This window comes from Scyliorhinus torazame, chromosome 2 (assembly GCF_047496885.1).
Source record: "Scyliorhinus torazame isolate Kashiwa2021f chromosome 2, sScyTor2.1, whole genome shotgun sequence".
NCBI lineage: Eukaryota > Metazoa > Chordata > Chondrichthyes > Carcharhiniformes > Scyliorhinidae > Scyliorhinus > Scyliorhinus torazame.
This window is the reverse complement of record NC_092708.1, coordinates 190,630,841-190,649,538: the sequence shown is the minus strand read 5'-3', so window position 1 is coordinate 190,649,538 and position 18,698 is coordinate 190,630,841. Positions and strand designations below refer to the sequence as shown.

General features: G+C 53.3%; 1 protein-coding gene and 1 long non-coding RNA gene across 3 annotated transcripts in view; one reads left to right on the top strand and one right to left on the bottom strand.

Annotated features, from left to right (window-relative positions):
• Window positions 1–4,542, bottom strand: part of LOC140394419 (putative methyltransferase DDB_G0268948) — a 227,502-nt gene extending 222,960 nt beyond the window's left edge. Inside the window, exon 1 of the mRNA XM_072481681.1 lies at window positions 4,327–4,542. Coding sequence (XP_072337782.1) covers window positions 4,327–4,437 — 111 coding nt within the window. The 5' untranslated portion in view covers window positions 4,438–4,542. The remainder of the gene's footprint in view (window positions 1–4,326) is intronic.
• LOC140394428 (uncharacterized) overlaps window positions 4,333–18,698 on the top strand; it is a 32,493-nt gene continuing 18,127 nt past the window's right edge. Inside the window, exon 1 of one of the 2 annotated variants that reach the window (XR_011935879.1) lies at window positions 4,333–4,478. This is a non-coding gene — a long non-coding RNA (uncharacterized lncRNA). Of the gene's footprint in view, window positions 4,479–5,174; window positions 5,309–18,698 lie in introns of those variants that run through there. The other variant, XR_011935878.1, reaches the window with a different exon arrangement.

The following is an 18,698-nucleotide window of genomic DNA, read 5'->3' as shown; positions in this document are numbered from 1 at the left end:
CTCCTGACCACGCCGTCGGGACTCCTGACCTCGCCGTCGGGACTTCTGACCACGCCGTCGGGAACTCTGACCACGCCGTCGGGACTCCTGACCACGCCGTCGGGACTTCTGACCACGCCGTCGGGACTCCTGACCACGCCGTCGGGACTCCTGACCACGCCGTCGGGACTCCTGACCACGCCGTCGGGACTTCTGACCACGCCGTCGGGACTTCTGACCACGCCGTCGGAACTTCTGACCACGCCGTCGGGACTTCTGACCACGCCGTCGGAACTTCTGACCACGCCGTCGGGACTCCTGACCACGCCGTCGGGACTTCTGACCACGCCGCCGGGACTCCTGACCACGCCGTCGGGACTTCTGACCTCGCCGTCAGGACTCCTGACCACGCCGTCGGAACTTCTGACCACGCCGTCGGGACTTCTGACCACGCCGTCGGAACTTCTGACCACGCCGTCGGGACTCCTGACCACGCCGTCGGGACTCCTGACCACGCCGCCGGGACTCCTGACCACGCCGTCGGGACTTCTGACCACGCCGTCGGGACTTCTGACCACGCCGTCGGAACTTCTGACCACGCCGTCGGGACTGCTGACCACGCCGTCGGGACTTCTGACCACGCCGTCGGGACTCCTGACCACGCCGTCGGGACTTCTGACCACGCCGTCGGGACTTCTGACCACGCCGTCGGGACTCCTGACCACGCCGTCGGGACTCCTGACCGCGCCGTCGGGACTCCTGACCACGCCGTCGGGACTCCTGACCACGCCGTCGGGACTTCTGACCACGCCGTCGGGACTTCTGACCACGCCGTCGGGACTCCTGACCGCGCCGTCGGGACTCCTGACCACGCCGTCGGGACTCCTGACCACGCCGCCGGGACTTCTGACCACGCCGTCGGGACTTCTGACCACGCCGCCGGGACTTCTGACCACGCCGCCGGGACTTGTGACCACGCCGTCGGGATCTCTGACCGCACCGCCGGGACTTCTGACCACGCCGTCGGGACTTCTGACCACGCCGTCGGGACTTCGGCCCATCCGGGCCGCAGGATTGTTGGCGGCCTGGAGAATCGCTCGTCCGGCCTCCTCCCGTGATTCTCAGGGCCATGGGGCGCACGTCGCAATCGCACGGTTTTCGGGACAGTGCAGAATCGCAAAGCGGCATCGGAACGGCGTCGCGGGCCGTTCTGGCGTGATCGCCTATTCTCCGGCCGTGCGCCGGCTCGGGGAATCCCGTCACTGATGTTTGGTTTTGTAAGTTGACCAGTTTACTGAAATGTTCTAATGTGAATTGTGCTGCAGGCCTGCAAAACGACCAGACAGCACGGAATGCAGCAGCCATCCGCATAGTAATGAGCGATTCCAAGGCACAATGGCAACAGTTAAGGTGAATAAAGCCAAGCCAGACTCCTCGGCGCCAGCAGGAGCCAAGACAAAGGAAGGCCAACGGACATTTAGGGACTGCCCAACGATCAGGGAACAACTTCAGTATTGGAGAAATCGATCCAAGTGATCGGAACGCAGTCCAATCACTTGGAACCAGGTACGGGGTCCGCCCCGAAGGGTCACTCAGCAGATCGAACCAACCCTTGACAGTGACCTGCCTCGCTGCCGCCAACCAAGTAAGTCTCAAGTCAACGCTCGCTACGAGATAGGCGCTCCTAGCGACCAGCCCATACCAGCTTTTGAATCCTGCAGACTCAGGACCTGAACGAAAGGCCATTTGTTCCCCTGACCTGATGGGCCAGTCCGAAGCTAAGTATAGGCCTTTTAGTGATAGGATTAGCCTAGAAAGTAGAGTTTATGCATGAGTAGTGATTTATTGTGTATAATAAATGTGTTTTGATTTGAATCTTACGAATTGGTGTGTTGAGTTATTGATCATTACTTGAACTTGAACCTCGTGGCGGTATCATAAAAATACCTGGCAACTCTAGAGCAAAGGTTAAACAAACAGAGCAAATTACGATTTAAGAGCCAACCAAAAGTTAGCAACAGTTTCTACGATCTTTGAATGTGGCAAATGTTTCTGAGGTGAAAAATCAAGAACCTCCCCCAGTCTTAATGCCTGCCATTGGCTTGAGTTGGAAGGATTTAGAAGGTGTTCCCCATTGCGCCACAAAACCTCCTTTTCAAAACAATGTGCGGGTTAGGTGGATTGGCCATGCTAAATTGCCCATAGTGTCCAAAATTGCCCTTAATGTTGCGTTGGGTTACTGGGTTATGGGGATAGGGTGGAGGTGTGGACCTTAGGTAGGGTGCTCTTTCCAAGAGCCGGTGCAGACTCGATGGGCCGAATGGCCTCCTTCTGCACTGTAAATTCTATGAAATGAATACCTGGGGCGGGATTCTCCGACCCCCCGCCGGGTCGGAGAATCGCCGGGGGCTGGCGTGAATCCCGCCCCCGCCGGTTGCCGAATTCTCCACCACCGTATATTCGGCGGGGGCGGGAATCGCGCCGCGCCGGTTGGCGGACCCCCCACCCCCCGCGATTCTCCGGCCCGGATGGGCCAAAGTCCCGCCACTAAAATGTCTGTCCCGCCGGCGTAAATTAAACCACCTACCTTACCGGCGGGACTAGGCGGCGCGGGCGGGCTCCGGGGCGATCTGGCCACGGGGGATGCCCCCACGGTAGCATGGCCCGCGATCGGGGCCCACCGATCCGCGGGCGGGCCTGTGCCGTGGGGGCACTCTTTCCCTTCCGCCTTCGCCACGGTCTCCATCAGAAAGTCCTTTGCATGCCAGTCAAGGCCCTGTTGTAAAGAGACTCCCTCCACTGCGCATGCGGGGAATGCCGTCAGTGGCCGCTGACGCTCCCGCGCATGTGCCGCCCGGAAATGTCATTTCTGCGCCAGCTGGCGGGGCACCAAAGGCCTTTTCCGCCAGCTGGCGGGGCGGAAATTCGTCCGGCGCGGGCCTAGCCCCTTAAGGTTGGGGCTCGGCCCCCAAAGATGCGGAGCATTCCGCACCTTTCGGGCGGCGCGATGCCCAAATGATTTGCGCCATTTTGGGCGCCAGTCGGCAGACATCACGCCGATACCGAAGAATTTCACCCCACATCTGTACATTTATCCAGTCCGGATCAAAGTTGAACAGGTTGGCTGCTTGGAGGGAAAGGAAGGCTTATTATAGAATGGTTACAGCACAGATGGAGACCATTCAGCCTGTCATTCCTGTGCTGGCTCACTGCAAGAGCAACTCAGTTCCTCCCACTGCCTGGCCCTTCCCCCATGTCCCTGCAAACACATTGGCCGTGATTCTCCCTTCTGGGGACTAAGTCCCCACGGCGGCGGGAGAACTGGCACCAACCACTCCGGCGTCAACAGCCCCCGAAAGTAAGGAATTCTCCGAACTTTCGCGGGCTAGGTGGACGGCAAAGGGAATCCCGCTGCCGCCCGAAAAACGGCGCAGGAGAATAGGGCAGCCAGCCTCGGAGCGGGATTCGCGCCTCCCCCCGGGGATTCTCCTACCCGGCGGGGGGTCGGAGAATCCCGGTCACAATAATCCAATTCCCTTCTCAAAGCCACAATTGAACCTTCCTCCACCACAATCTCAGGCTGTGTGCTCCACACCTCAACCACTCGCTGTGAGAAAAAGATAGAATTATAATCCTTTATCTTCTTTCACAATCTCAGAAAGTCCTTTGCATGCCAGTCAAGGCCCTGTTGTAAAGTAGGGTAAATGTCCCACAATATACCCACAGCAAGATCCAACTAGCAGCGATGAGGTAAATAACCGGCGGGGCAGCACTGTAGCACAGAGGTTAGCACAGTTGCTTCACAGCTCCAGGATCCCAGGTTCAATTCCCAGCTGGGTCACTGTCTGTGCGGAGTCTGCACGTTCTCCCCGTGTCTGCGTGGGTTTCGTCCGGGTGCTCCGGTTTCCTCCCACAGTCCAAAGATGTGCAGGTTAGGTGGATTGGCCATGCTAAATTGCCCTTAGTGTCCAAAAAGGTTACCTGGGCTTACTGGGTTATGGGAATAGGGTGGAAGCGTGGGCGTAAATAGGGTGCTCTTTCCAAGAGCCGGTGCAGACTCGATGGGCCGAATGGCCTCCTTCCGCACTGTAAATTCTCTGAAACCAAATAAGCTGCTTTCTGGGATGTGATTGAGAGTGTAAAGATTGGCCAGGACACTGGGGGAGCTCCCGTCCTCTTCTTCAAGGTAGTGTCACCGGGTCTGGGGAGCGCGAAGGGGGGCTGCTCAGCATCTCTGGCAGTGTGGCACTCCCTCACTACTGCACCAGAGTGCCGGTCTGGATCACAATTTCAGCTCTCGAGCTTCTCACCCAGGCTGCTGATTTTTCACATTGACCACATTCTTACCTTTTTCTCCAGATAGTCGAAGATCGACTTGTGAACTTCACTGGCTGAAGGAAGCCTGTATTTCCGATACATCGCAGCGAGGTCTTTCTCCTCATATAAACGCCACGCCATGTTGCTGTCGCTCCGAGTCAGTGAACCTCCAGCAGAGTTTGGTTAGTACGATCTCAGGAAAATGTATTTGCATAAAGAACACTCGACCCAATGAAAACCTTGCATTGCTCCATGAATGTTTTCACCAGTTAGAAATCTGCGCTGCCTTGAACAGCAATAATTAACCATTCATATCTCGGGATTCCTGAGGAGAATTTTTCCAAGGAAAGAGCGGATAGATTGGAGTCATTTTCTGTGAACCAGAGGAAGCAGAGGGGAGATTTAATTGAAGTTTCTGAACTCATGAGGGGCCTCAATAGGAAAGACCGATTTCCCTGAGCTGGGAGGTGAATATTTAGCGGGAGGGGGGGATTGATTTGAAGTGAGTGGCTGAATGATTAAAGGAGAGTTGAAGAGTTTTTCCTTTCACACAAAGGGTGGTCGGAATCTGGAACTCACTACTTGACAGGCAGCTTGAGGCAGAAATCCTCACCACATTTCCAAAGGACTTTGGGGTGTGGACTTGAGGCAACCTGCAGAGTTTCAAGAGCTGGGAAGTGTGATTGGACGGGATAGCTCTTTCTCAGCTGTTATACCCATAGAATCATAGAATTTACAGTGCAGAATGAGGCCATTCGGCCCATTGAATCTGCATCGACCCACTTAAGCCCTCGCCTTCCACCCTATCCCCGTAACCCAATAATCCCTCCTAACCTTTTTGGACACTAGAGGCAATTTATCATGGCCAATCCACCTAACCCGCACATCTTTGGACTGTGGGAGGAAACCAGAGCACCCGGAGGAAACCCACGCACACACGGGGAGGACGTGCAGACTCCGCACAGACAGTGACTCAAGCCGGGAATCGAACCTGGGACCCTGGAGCTGTGAGGTACTGTGCTAACCATTGTGCTACAGTGCTGCCCATGGACATGATGGGTTGAATGGCCTCCTTGTGTTAATGTTACATCTGGATAACCCCCTCCCTTTTTACTCATCAGTTACTTCCAGAGTCTTCAGAATATTATTCTTTTTTAACATAAATTTAGAGTACCCAATTCATTTTTTCCAATAAGGGGCAATTTAGTGTGGCCAATCCACCTAGCCTGCACATTTTTGGGTAGTGGGGGCGAAACCCAGGCAAACACGGGGAGAATGTGCAAACTCCACACGGACAGTGACCCAGAGCCGGGATCGAACCTGGGACTTCGGCGCTGTGAGGCAGCAGGGCTAACCCACTGCGCCACCGTGCAGCCTCAGAATATTATATTTAAGAGAGTGATTATTGACTGTGCCACAATACCACAAAGTACTTCCTGTATGTGTTGCTCTGCAGTGTGCTACGTTCTCACACGAGTGATTCAGCTCTGATCAGCTCCGCTGGCAGCGGCCCCCCAGCAATTCTCCGGGCCCCAATGGGCTGAGCGGCCACCCGTTTTCGCCCAGTTCCACCGGCGTGAAATAGACATAGTCCATCCCGGCAGGACCTGGCTTGAAGGGCAGCTAGCGGAGTCCTCGGGGAGGCGCGGGGTGTCCGGTCCCGGGAGGGCCCCCACGGTGGCCTGGCCCGCGATCGGGCCCACCAATCTGCGGGTGGGCCTATGCCGTGGGGGCACTTTTTCCCTCCGCGCCAGCCTCTGTAAGCCTTCGCCATGGCCAGCGCGGAGAAGAAACCCCCTGCGCATGCGCAGGAAACATGCCGGCGGTTCTGCGTATGCGCCAACTCGCACTGGCCCACGGCGGCCCTTCAGCAACGGTTGCCGCAGCACCAAACCCGCCGGCGCCGGACTAGCCCCCGGAAGTGCGGAGGATTCCGCAACTTCCGGGCAGCCCGATGCCGGAGTGGTTCGTGCCGTTCTTGGCGCCGGTACGGGTCACCCTGCCAACTGCGGGAGAATCCCGGCCCTGTTTAGGTAATTTGAAGATTCTGAATTCTCCTGTGTACCCGAACAGGTGCCGGAACATGACGACTAGGGGCTTTTCACAGTAACGTCACTGCAGTGTTAATCTGAGCCCACTTGTGACAATAAATATTATTATTATCATTATTATTAATAAACCCTGGGGTCTCCCACACAAAACCCTGTTGTCTCACACACTAATGCCTGGGGTCTCACAAACTAAACTCTGGTCTCTCACACTAAATTCTGGGGTCTCACACACTAAACCCTGGGGTCTCACACACTTAACTCTGGGGTCACAAACTAAACCCTGGGGTCACAAACTAAACCCGGGGGTCTCACACACTAAACTCTGGGGTCTCGAACACCAAACCCTGGGGTCTCACACTCAACCTTGGGGCCTCACACACACTAAACTCTGGGGTCTCACACACTAAACCCTGGGGCATCACACACTAAACCCTGGGGTCACACACACTAAACTCTCGGGTTTCACACACTAAACCCTGCCTCACACACTAAACCCTGGGGTCACAGACACTAAACCCTGGGGTATCACACACTAAACCCTGGTGCCTCACACACTAATACCTGGGGTCACACACTAAACCCTGGGGCCTCACACACTAAACCCTGGGGGAACAGACACGAAACCCTGGGGTCACACACTAAACCCTGGGGTCTCACACACTAAACCCTGGGGGAACAGACACTAAACCCTGGGGTCTCACACACTAAACCCTGGGGTCACACACACTAAACCCTGGGGTCACACACACTAAACCCTGGGGTCACACACAGTAAACCCTGGGGTCTCACACACTAAACCCTGGGGTCACACACACTAAACCCTGGGGTCACACACACTAAACCCTGGGGTCTCACACATTAAATCCTGGGGTCTCACACACTAAACTCTGGGTTCACACACACTAAACACTGGGGTCTCACACACTAAACCCTGGGGTCACACACACTAAACCTTGGGGTCTCACACACTAAACCTTGGGGTCTCACACACTAAACCCTGGGGTCTCACACAGTAAACCCTGGGGTCTCACACACTAAACCCTGGGATCTCACACACTAAACCTTGGGGTCTTACACACTAAACCCTGGGGTCTCACACACTAAACCCTGGGGTCTCACACACTAGACCCTGGGATCTCACACAGGAGCCCTGGGGCCTCACACACTAAACCCTGGGGTCTCACACACTAAACCCTTCGGTCTCACACACTAAACCCTGGGGTCTCGACGCCCTAAACCCTGGGGCCACACACTCTAAACCCTGGGGTCTCACACACAAAACACTGGGGTCTCACACACACTAAGCCCTGGAGTCTCACACACACTAAACCCGGGGGTCTCACACACTAAACCCTGGGGTCTCACAAACTAAGCCCTGGGATCACACACTAAACTCTGGGGTCTCACACACTAAACCCTTGGATCTCACACACTAAACCCTGGGGTCTCACACACTAAACCCTGGGGTCACACACTAAACTCCGGGGTCTCACACTAAACCCTGGGGTCTCACACACTAATCCCTGGGGTCACACACTAAACCCTGGAGCCTCACACACTAAACCCTGGGATCTCACACACGAAACCCTGGGGTCTCACACACTAAACCCTGGGGTCTCACACACTAAACCCTGGCGTCTCACACACAAAACCCTGGGGTCTCACACACTAAACCCTGTGGTCTCACACACTAAACCCTGGGGTCTCACACACTAAACCCTGGGGGACAGACACTAAACTCTGGGGACTCAAACACTAAACCCTGGGGCCTCACACACTAAACCCTAGGGTCACACACACTAAACTCTGGGGTCACACACACTAAACCCTGGGGTCTCACACATTAAATCCTGGGGTCTCACACACTAAACTCTGGGTTCACACACACTAAACACTGGGGTCTCACACACTAAACCCTGGGGTCACACACACTAAACCTTGGGGTCTCACACACTAAACCTTGGGGTCTCACACACTAAACCCTGGGGTCTCACACAGTAAACCCTGGGGTCTCACACACTAAACCCTGGGATCTCACACACTAAACCTTGGGGTCTTACACACTAAACCCTGGGGTCTCACACACTAAACTCTGGTGTCACACACACTAAACCCTGGGGTCACACACACTAAACCCTGGGGTCTCACACCCTAAACACTGGGGTCACACACATTAAACCCTGGGGTCTCACACACTAAACCCTGGGGTCACACACACAAAACCTTGGGGTCACACACACTAAACCCTGGGGTCACACACACTAAACCCTGGGGTCTCACACACTAAACCCTGGGGTCACACACTAAACCCTGGCGTCACACACACTAAACCCTGGGGTCTCACACACTAAACCCTGGGGTCTCACACACTAAACCCTGGGGTCTCACACACTAAACCCTGGGGTCTCACACACTAAACCCTGGAGTCTCACACACTAAATCCTGGGGTCTCACACACTAAACCCTGGGGTCTCACACACTAAACCCTGGGGTCTCACACACTAAACCCTGGAGTCTCACACACTAAACCCTGGGGCCTCACACAATAAACCCTGGGGTCTCACACACTAAACCCTGGGGTCTCACACACTAGACCCTGGGATCTCACACAGGAGCCCTGGGGCCTCACACACTAAACCCTGGGGTCTCACACACTAAACCCTTCGGTCTCACACACTAAACCCTGGGGTCTCGACGCCCTAAACCCTGGGGCCACACACTCTAAACCCTGGGGTCTCACACACAAAACACTGGGGTCTCACACACACTAAGCCCTGGAGTCTCACACACACTAAACCCGGGGGTCTCACACACTAAACCCTGGGGTCTCGCAAACTAAGCCCTGGGATCACACACTAAACTCTGGGGTCTCACACACTAAACCCTTGGATCTCACACACTAAACCCTGGGGTCTCACACACTAAACCCTGGGGTCACACACTAAACTCCGGGGTCTCACACTAAACCCTGGGGTCTCACACACTAATCCCTGGGGTCACACACTAAACCCTGGAGCCTCACACACTAAACCCTGGGATCTCACACACGAAACCCTGGGGTCTCACACACTAAACCCTGGGGTCTCACACACTAAACCCTGGCGTCTCACAAACAAAACCCTGGGGTCTCACACACTAAACCCTGTGGTCTCACACACTAAACCCTGGGGTCTCACACACTAAACCCTGGGGGACAGACACTAAACTCTGGGGACTCAAACACTAAACCCTGGGGCCTCACACACTAAACCCTAGGGTCACACACACTAAACTCTGGGGTCTCACACACTAAACCATGGGGCCTCACACACTAAACCTTGGGCACTCACTCATTAAACCCTGGGGTCTCACACACTAAACCTTGGGGGGACAAACACTAAGCCCTGGGGTCTCACACACTAAACCCTGGGGTCGCACACACTAAACCCTGGGGTCTCACACACTAAACCCTGAGGTCTCACACACTAAACCCTGGGGTCTCACACACTATACCCTGGAGTCTCACACACTAAACCCTGTGGTCTCACACACTAAACCCTGGGGTCTCACACACTAAACCCTGGGGTCTCACACACTAAACCCTGGGATCTCACACAGGAAGCCCTGGGGTCTCACTCACTAAACCCTGGGGTCTCACACACTAAACCTTGGGGTCTCGACACACTAAACCCTGGGGCCACACACACTAAACCCTGGGGTCTCACACACTAAATCCTGGGGTCTCACACACTAAACCCTGGGGTCTCACACACTAAACCCTGGGGTCTCACACACTAAGCCCTGGGATCACACACTAAACTCTGGGGTCTCACACTAAACCCTGAGGTCTCACACACTAATCCCTGGGGTCACACACTAAACCCTGGGGTCTCACACACTAAAACCTGGGGTCTCACACACGAAACCCTGGGATCTCAAACACTAAACCCTGGGGTCTCACACACTGAACCCTGGGGTCTCACACACTAAACCCTGGGGCCTCACACACTAAACCCTGGTACCTCACACACTAATACCTGGGGTCACACACACTAAACCCTGGGGCCTCACACACTAAACCCTGGGGTCTCACACACTAACCCTGGGGGAACAGACACTAAACTCTGGGGACTCACACGCTAAACCCTGGGGCCTCACACACTAAACCCTGGGGTCTCACACACTAAACCCTGGGGTCACACACACTAAACCCTGGGCACTCACTCACTAAACCCTGGGGTCACACACACTAAACTCTGGGGTCTCACACACTAAACCCTGGGGCCTCACACACTAAACCCTGGGGTCTCACACGCTAAACCCTGGGGGGACAGACACTAATCTCTGGGGACTCACACACTAAACCCTGGGGCCTCACACACTAAACCCTGGGCATTCACTCACTAAACCCTGGGGTCACACACATTAAACCCTGGGGTCACACACTAAACCCTGGGGCCTCACACACTAAACCCTGGGGTCACACACACTAAACTCTGGGGCCACACACACTAAAACGTGGGGTCACACACACTAAACTCTGGGGTCTCACACACTAAACCCTGGGGTCTCACACACTAAACCCTGGGGTCTCACACACTAAACCCTGGGGGGACAGACACTAAACTCTGGGGTCACACACACTAAAACCTGGGGTATCACACACTAAACCCCCACCATCTGGCCTGCGAAATCATACCAACTGTCCTGGCTTGATACAATTCACACCTCTTTAACCTGGGGTTACCCCATCTCTGGATCTGTAAAGATTTAATCACCTGCTAATGCTCGCATTCCAAGAATTGTCTGGCATCTTTGACTTTGTCTGTATATATGTTTCTGGAGCATACCTCATCATTCATCTGAGGAAGGAGCAGTGCTCCGAAAGAAGTGATTTGAAACAAACCTGTTGGACTTTAACCTGGTGTTATAAGACTTCTTACTGTGCTCACCCCAGTCCAATGCCGCAATCTCCACATCATTCCTGGTAGATAGCAGGTTAAAGTCCATTTGTTGCTTTTTCCTCTCTGCCAGCAGCTCTTCGGTCGGGGCCTTGGAGTACTTTCTGTTGACCTCCAAGATGGAGTCGACCAGCTGCTGCCTGGCCGCCCTCTCTTCCCTATCACTGCTTGCCTTGTAGGCTATGATCGCTCCTCTGATCACGGCCTTCAGTGTCTCCCAGAACGTGGAGAGTGAGACCTCCCTGTTTTCGTTGTCACTAACGTAATCGCCTATGGCCTGCGATGTTTTCTGGCAGAAGGCCTTGTCGACCAGGAGGTCCGTGTCCAGCCTCCATGTGGGGCGCTGGGCACGGCCCGGCTCCAACCTCACATCCACGTAATGTGGAGGGCGATCGCGGCGTATTCCGCTCCGATTTCCCCACTGCAAAGAAGTCGTGGCGGGTGTACACGCTGTGCACATTACAACAGGGCCTTGACTGGCATGGAAAAGACTTTCTGAGATTGTGAAAGAAGATAAAGGATTATATTTCTATCTTTTTCTCACAGCGAGTGGTTGGGGTGTGGCATACACAGCCTGAGATTGTGGTGGAGGAAGGTTAAATTGTGGCTTTGAGAAGGGAATTGGATAATATGTGTTTGCAGGGACATGCGGGAAGGGCCAGGCAGTGGGAGGAACTGACTTGCTCTTGCAGTGAGTCAGCACAGGAATGACAGGCTGAATTGTCTCCATCTGTGCTGTAACCAGGCCAAGGCATTCCTTTCTCTCCAAGCAGCATCCTGTTCCACTCAGATCTGGACTGGATAACTGGCCAGGTGTGGTATTGTGCTGAAAAGCAGGTTTTGTGGCGCAATGGGGAACACACATGTCTCTGGGCTCAGGACCCACCCCAGGACTGGACGGCCTTGGGTGTGTTCATAACACGAATAAACATGTTGTGCTTCAACTTGTAAATCCTTCCAACACAAGCAAACGGCAGGCGTTAAGAGTGGGAGAGATTCCTTGGGCCGGGATTCTCCAATCCTGCGGACAAGTTCTGACGCCGGCGTCAAAAGCGACGCGAGCGACGCCAGGCCCAGGCATTCACCCCTTTCTTGGGGGCTAGTATGGCGCCAGAGTGGTGTCCACTGCTCCCCCCGGAGTCGGATCCCCCGCCCCACCCCCCCCACCCCACCAGGACAGCCCCCGCAGCCAGAACTCCGAGGTCCCGCCGGGTAGGACCATACATAACCCACGCTGGCGGGACACGGCCGAACATGGTGGGCACTTGGCCCGTCGAGGCGCGGAAAATCGCCGGGGAGGCCGCTTTCAACGGCCCCCAACCGGCGCGCCGGCGACCCCGCGAGCTCGATTGCCGGTGATTCTCTGGTTGCCGGAGAATCGGCGGCCCGGTGTCGGAGCGGCGTGCAGGAGCTCGCGCTCCCCGGTGATTCTCCGACCCGGCCCGGTGTCGGAGCGGCGTGCAGGAGCTCGCGCTCCCCGGTGATTCTCCGACCCGGCCCGGTGTCGGAGCGGCGTGCAGGAGCTCGCGCTCCCCGGTGATTCTCCGACCCGGCCCGGTGTCGGAGCGGCGTGCAGGAGCTCGCGCTCCCCGGTGATTCTCCGACCCGGCCCGGTGTCGGAGCGGCGTGCAGGAGCTCGCGCTCCCCGGTGATTCTCCGACCCGGCCCGGTGTCGGAGCGGCGTGCAGGAGCTCGCGCTCCCCGGTGATTCTCCGACCCGGCCCGGTGTCGGAGCGGCGTGCAGGAGCTCGCGCTCCCCGGTGATTCTCCGACCCGGCCCGGTGTCGGAGCGGCGTGCAGGAGCTCGCGCTCCCCGGTGATTCTCCGACCCGGCCCGGTGTCGGAGCGGCGTGCAGGAGCTCGCGCTCCCCGGTGATTCTCCGACCCGGCCCGGGATCGGAGAATCCCGGATCTTTCACCTCAGAAACATTTGCCTGGGCCACACGGTGGCGCAATGGTAGCCCTGCTGCCTCACGGCGCCGAGGTCCCAGCTTCGATCCCGGCTCTGGGTCACTGTCCGTGTGGAGTTTGCACATTCTCCCCGTGTTTGCGTGGGTCTCACTCCCACAACCCAAAGATGTGCAGGGTAGGTGGATTGGCCACGCTAAATTGCCCCTTACTTGGAAAAAATGAATTGGGTACTCTAAATTAAAAAAAGAGAAACATTTGCCACATTTCAAAGATCGTAGAAACCAACAGGAGATTGGGTGTTTGGGTTATTTCATCTTCCACGCGGGGTTTTAGTGTCCGTCGGGGTGTGTACCTGGCTGTGCGAAATATCACACAACATGCCAGGGCAGGTCTGCAGTACAATCCACATAGGAATATTTCAATAAAGTGGTCAACTTACAAAACAAGATATCTGGTGTGTTGTGTTATTCACCCTGGGGTAACACGGACTGCAACAGGATGCAGATGGATTGTAAAGCATACACCAAACTTAGGCGTTGGTTCAATACGATTTATTGAACTTCTGTAACAATGCTCACAGCTGGCTGTGGGTTGACACTCTACTACTCTAAGTGTACTAACTCTAACTAACTCGACCAGACTAGTTCTGATCCATGTGTAGACGGTGCTGACTGATATGTACACCCTGACTGTCACTACAGTTGTCACCAGTGGAAAGAGGCGGAGAACTGATGTCTCGTGTGTTTCATAGTTGGAAGCCCCCCTCTAGTGTTCTGTCTGTGATTGGTTGTGTTCTGTCCTGTATGTTGATTGGCTAACCTGGGTATCTGACACTGCCTGTCTTTACCTCATGATGTGCATGGGTGCATATTATAACATCCCCCCTTTTTAAAAAAAGTTTGTCGGTTGCTTAGATCCTCTACGACATATATACAAATATGACTATTTACAGCAAATGGCGAGTGAATGCATATGTACATGTAAGGTGTCTAGCGTGCAGATACAGAACAATATGTACAAAGGAAATATTTATAAGTTCAATCTCTGGGGCTGGCGTCGGATCCTTGTCAATCGCCTGAGAGGTGGAGGTGGGGACGACGGTGCCTTGACAGGCGGGATTTGAGCCAGATTGGTGGCCTCGTGGAGCGAGGTGTCTGGAAAAGGAATAACGACAGCTGGAAACGTGAGATTCGGTGGTGGGCAGGCAAGTTTGCCTAGTGCCCTTCTGTTGCGCCTGACAATGGATCCATCAGCCATGCGAACCACGAATGACCTGGGAGCAGCCTGTTGAACAACAACAGCTGGAGCTGACCAGCCTCCATCAGGCAACTTGATGCGAACAGCAACTTCCGGAGAGAGCATCGGCAAAATCAGTAGCATGAGCATCGTATGTCAGCTTCTGCTGGTTTCTGAGTCGCTGCACCTTTTGCAGCACTGGGAGGTGATCCAGGTCAGGTAAATGAATGGCCGGAACAGTAGTCCGCAGGTCACAATTCATAAGGAGTGCCGGAGACATACTGGTGGACAGAGGGGTTATCCAGTACGCCAGCAGCGCAAGGTTAAAGTCAGGAGCTGAGTCCGCAGCCTTTCAGAGCAGTTGCTTCATGATATTGTTGTGGGAAAATCAACCACTCCGGGAGTCAGACTTGCTGTGTTCAATAAGTGCAGTTTTATTGTTACACAAAACTTCGGGAGAAAGTGTACGTACCCCGCGGTACAGTAGCCAGCCTTTCTCCCGGTTTGAATGGCAGTCATTCACTTTATACTTCGGGTTCACAATGAGCCCAGATACAAAACAATTATCACCTTGTTATCTTTAAACATTTTACAGATAGTACGTCGCTATTTGTAAGTGTTTTGCCATTTACACATGGCCACAGTCAAAGTGGTTTTACAGGTTACAGGCAGCAGCAGGAAAGTAGTATCGATTGTCCCTTTGTTTTAGGAAATGGCCCAAGCCATTTGTATTAGCATATCATTGTGTACACCTTGGCTGAAGTCAGCTTTATTCAAGTGGTGTCCCGCATTTATGTATTTCTTAATCTTCCTGTCTGGCTCCCTTTGTCCTGGATCTGTTCCTATTTGTCCCACTGGCACCCCACTGGGCTCCAGGCATCAGTTATGTCTGCTTTATTCTCTGTGTCTCCATCTGTGTGTCAGGCAGCCACCTTCTGTGCCAAGTGCACTTCTGAACCATTTCCCACTTCAATCCCTCCTTTTGGTCCGAGCTTTTGTCGCCCCAACAGCCCCGTAGACCAACACCACGGTATCTCTCATAGGTACAGGTCTGCAACTTCCCGTCTTTCTCCGCATCTCCTGGAGTCTTCGGGGAATATTGTGGTTCCGTTAAGGGTGACACTGGCTCCTGACACAACCTTTGTTCCGGTACTCCAGCAGATTTTTAGACACCCAAAGCTAAGGCAGCACACCAGTGTGACCGATATGAACATGACCAGTCCGTGTATTAAATAGCGTCCCCAGATATTTCCCACTAGCCACTCTAGCCAGCTACTTCCTTTTGTGGGTCCCTGTCTGAAGTTATCCAGTTGTTCCCTGATATTGTGAATGGCCTCTGTAATATAGGATTTGTCTATGACATGGGTTATACATTTATCTCCTATGATTGTACACACTGGTAGTCTACTGCATACCGTGTCTGCTTTGCATATAATCTGAGTTCAGCCATTTCTTGGTTGACAGCCTCTAGCGCTTTTGAGGTACTGTTTCCCAAGATTGTTACAAACAATTACATTTCTGTTCTTAGCACTAATCACTCCTGCTGCTCCCCCCAGAGATAGAGTCCCGAGGAACCCGTACCCCAGGGATGATCCTAATGTGCCCGGGGTTTCCCAATCAGTGCAGAATTCCTTGCTGATCGCCTGGGTCACTATTCTTCTCTGAATATGTCCCTTCTGAGGGCATGGTACGGTGAGTGGTCCTATGGTTCCCACTGCAAAAAGGCCTGGGAGATGTAGTGTTTCTGTTGCGTACATTCCATTGAAGAGGAACACGTATCCCTCCTTTGCCCGGTAGCATGTAGTGTCCTGATTATGAGTCTGCCTGTACTCCCAATTTCTCGGTTCCCCTGACTCCCCATTGGATTCCACCATCTGGTAAGTATCAAACGGGTATGTCCATGTCTGCTTACGTGAGTCCCATTGCACTGCCCACACATGAGCTGTCTTCCTGCGGTTATGTTCAGGCATTTTAGTTCATTGCAGGTGCAAGTAAACTGTCCTTTATTAACCCGACAATGCTGGCGGATGCACTGCATCTGTATGCAGGAATTATTTGTGGGGACCAGGGCATAGGTACATCCCCATCCCTGCCCTGTGAAACAAAGCGGATAGCTTGCTGTATCTTGACCAGCTTTCCCTCCCTCCTTTTGGAGCTCCCCACCCGCAGAGTCGGTGGGATTTACAAGTTTCACACATCTCCCCTGTATCCCCTTTTTACACTTTCCGATTTCTCCCTTACAGGGTGCACCTGATGTATCAACTATATATAAATTGCTCGGGATCCACCCAGGGTTGGCTACAAATAGGGCTTCTACCGACTGCTAATGGGTAGCGTACAGTTCGATTCCCGTGTACGTTTATGTGGGCTTTGTAAAATAGATTATCCTCTAGCCCAGTCAAATTTACAGTCGCGACAACGCAAAGTATCATAATCACACCCTTGGTTACACACATTTTTACAACGAGCAAGTATCAATTCTAACACTAGAGTTTATAATCTGTCTGTATGCTTGGTTGCGGAACTGTTCTACACTTTCCGAGTACACTGGTCGTTCGCTCGCGGTCTCCTGTGTTTGGGGGGAAAGCAATCGGATTAGTTCATTCATGTTCAGGTTTATACAATACTAGCTGGGTCCAGTGTTTCCATGTTCCCTTCCCTCTTATGTCAATACAGGCACAGGTGTCTCCACTAATTATGACTTCATATGGCCCATTCCATTTTGGGGCAAATCCTGTCTTAACAGGTAGTGTTTTTATTAGGACGCGACTCCCAGCTGCTGGGACACCAGGGAATATTTCAAGCTCCCTTTGTGTGTCTTTTTGTTCCTGATTGTCTTTTACGAATTTGCGCATCCCTTTTAGTTGGGTGCTCAGTTCCGAAACATACCTCCTGATTCTGTCTTTTAGCGGACCTACATCAGTTCCACCTGTTATGATGCTTTCTGGTAATTGCATCGCCCGTCCTGTCATTTGCTCATACGGGGTTAGTCCGGTTTGTGGTAGCTCTTAGCCTCATTAGTATAGTGGGCAACGCCTCTGTCCACATTTTTCCCGATGTTTGCATGGTTTTAGCTAATGTATTCTTAAGTGATCTATTCATATGTTCCACCATCCCAGAACTCTGTGGATGATAGGGGATATGGAATTTTTGTTTTATCCCCATCAGCTTACATACTGTTTTCATCACTTTCCCAGTGAAGTGTGTCCCCTGGTCTGAATCAATTTGTAGGGGCATTCCCCATCTAGGGATTACTTCCTCTGCCAATATTCTGGCGACCATGATAGCAGTACAATTTCTGGTAGGGAATGCTTCTACCCACCGGGTGAATTGGTCTATGATGACCAGACAAGTTTTTCCATGGGATTGTGGTAGTGTCCCTGTGAAATCCATTTGCAGGTGTTCCCAGGGTCCCTTGGGTCTGGGTTGGTGTCCCATTTTAATTTTTATGGGTTTACCAGGGTTGTGTTGTGCACATATCACGCATCGGTGGCAGTGTCGGGCTACGTCTCTTCCCAGCCCTTTCCACCACCATTCTCTTCCTAAGCTGGTTATCATGGCCTCTCTACCCACATGCGAGAGCCCATGGTGTAATTCCAATAGGGTGTTCTGTATGCATTCCGGTGCTATCACCTTATCCTCTCTTGTGCAAACATTATCAGCCCCTTTGGCTCACCCTGCGCTTCCCATCTCTCTCTCTCCTCACTTGGGGTGTTCTCCTGTAATTCCCTAGTATCTATATCTTCTTCTACTGGTTCTGTAGCTGCTATTGGTAGCTCGCTAATTGTTTTTTGTTCTAGAGCCAGTTGTGCTGCTGCATCAGCTGCTTGGTTTCCTTTGAAATTCAACCAATCCAGGTCGTCTCTTCCTGGCTCCTTCTGGTGCGCTTTAATTTTGATTACTGCGGCTTCTCGGGGTTTCTCACTGGCTTTTAGTAGCGCCTTAATTCTTTGCTTATGTTTGATTGGGGTTCCGCCAGTGTTTATGAACCCTCTCCTTCCCCATGTTGTCATGTAATCATGTATAATTCCAAATGCATATCGGCTATCCGTGTATATGTTCACGGTTTTTCCCTCATTCCCTGTGAGCACCACGAGTTCAGCTACTTGCGGGGATTGACCTCCGTCAATCCTTCCTGATCTTATGGTTTCTAACTTATCATTCACTACTGCCCACCCTGTCCGGGGTGATCTTTCCACATATTTTCGTGACCCATCTACAAAGAGGGTCTCCTCAGCTGTTGTTCATGATGTGTCTTTTATTC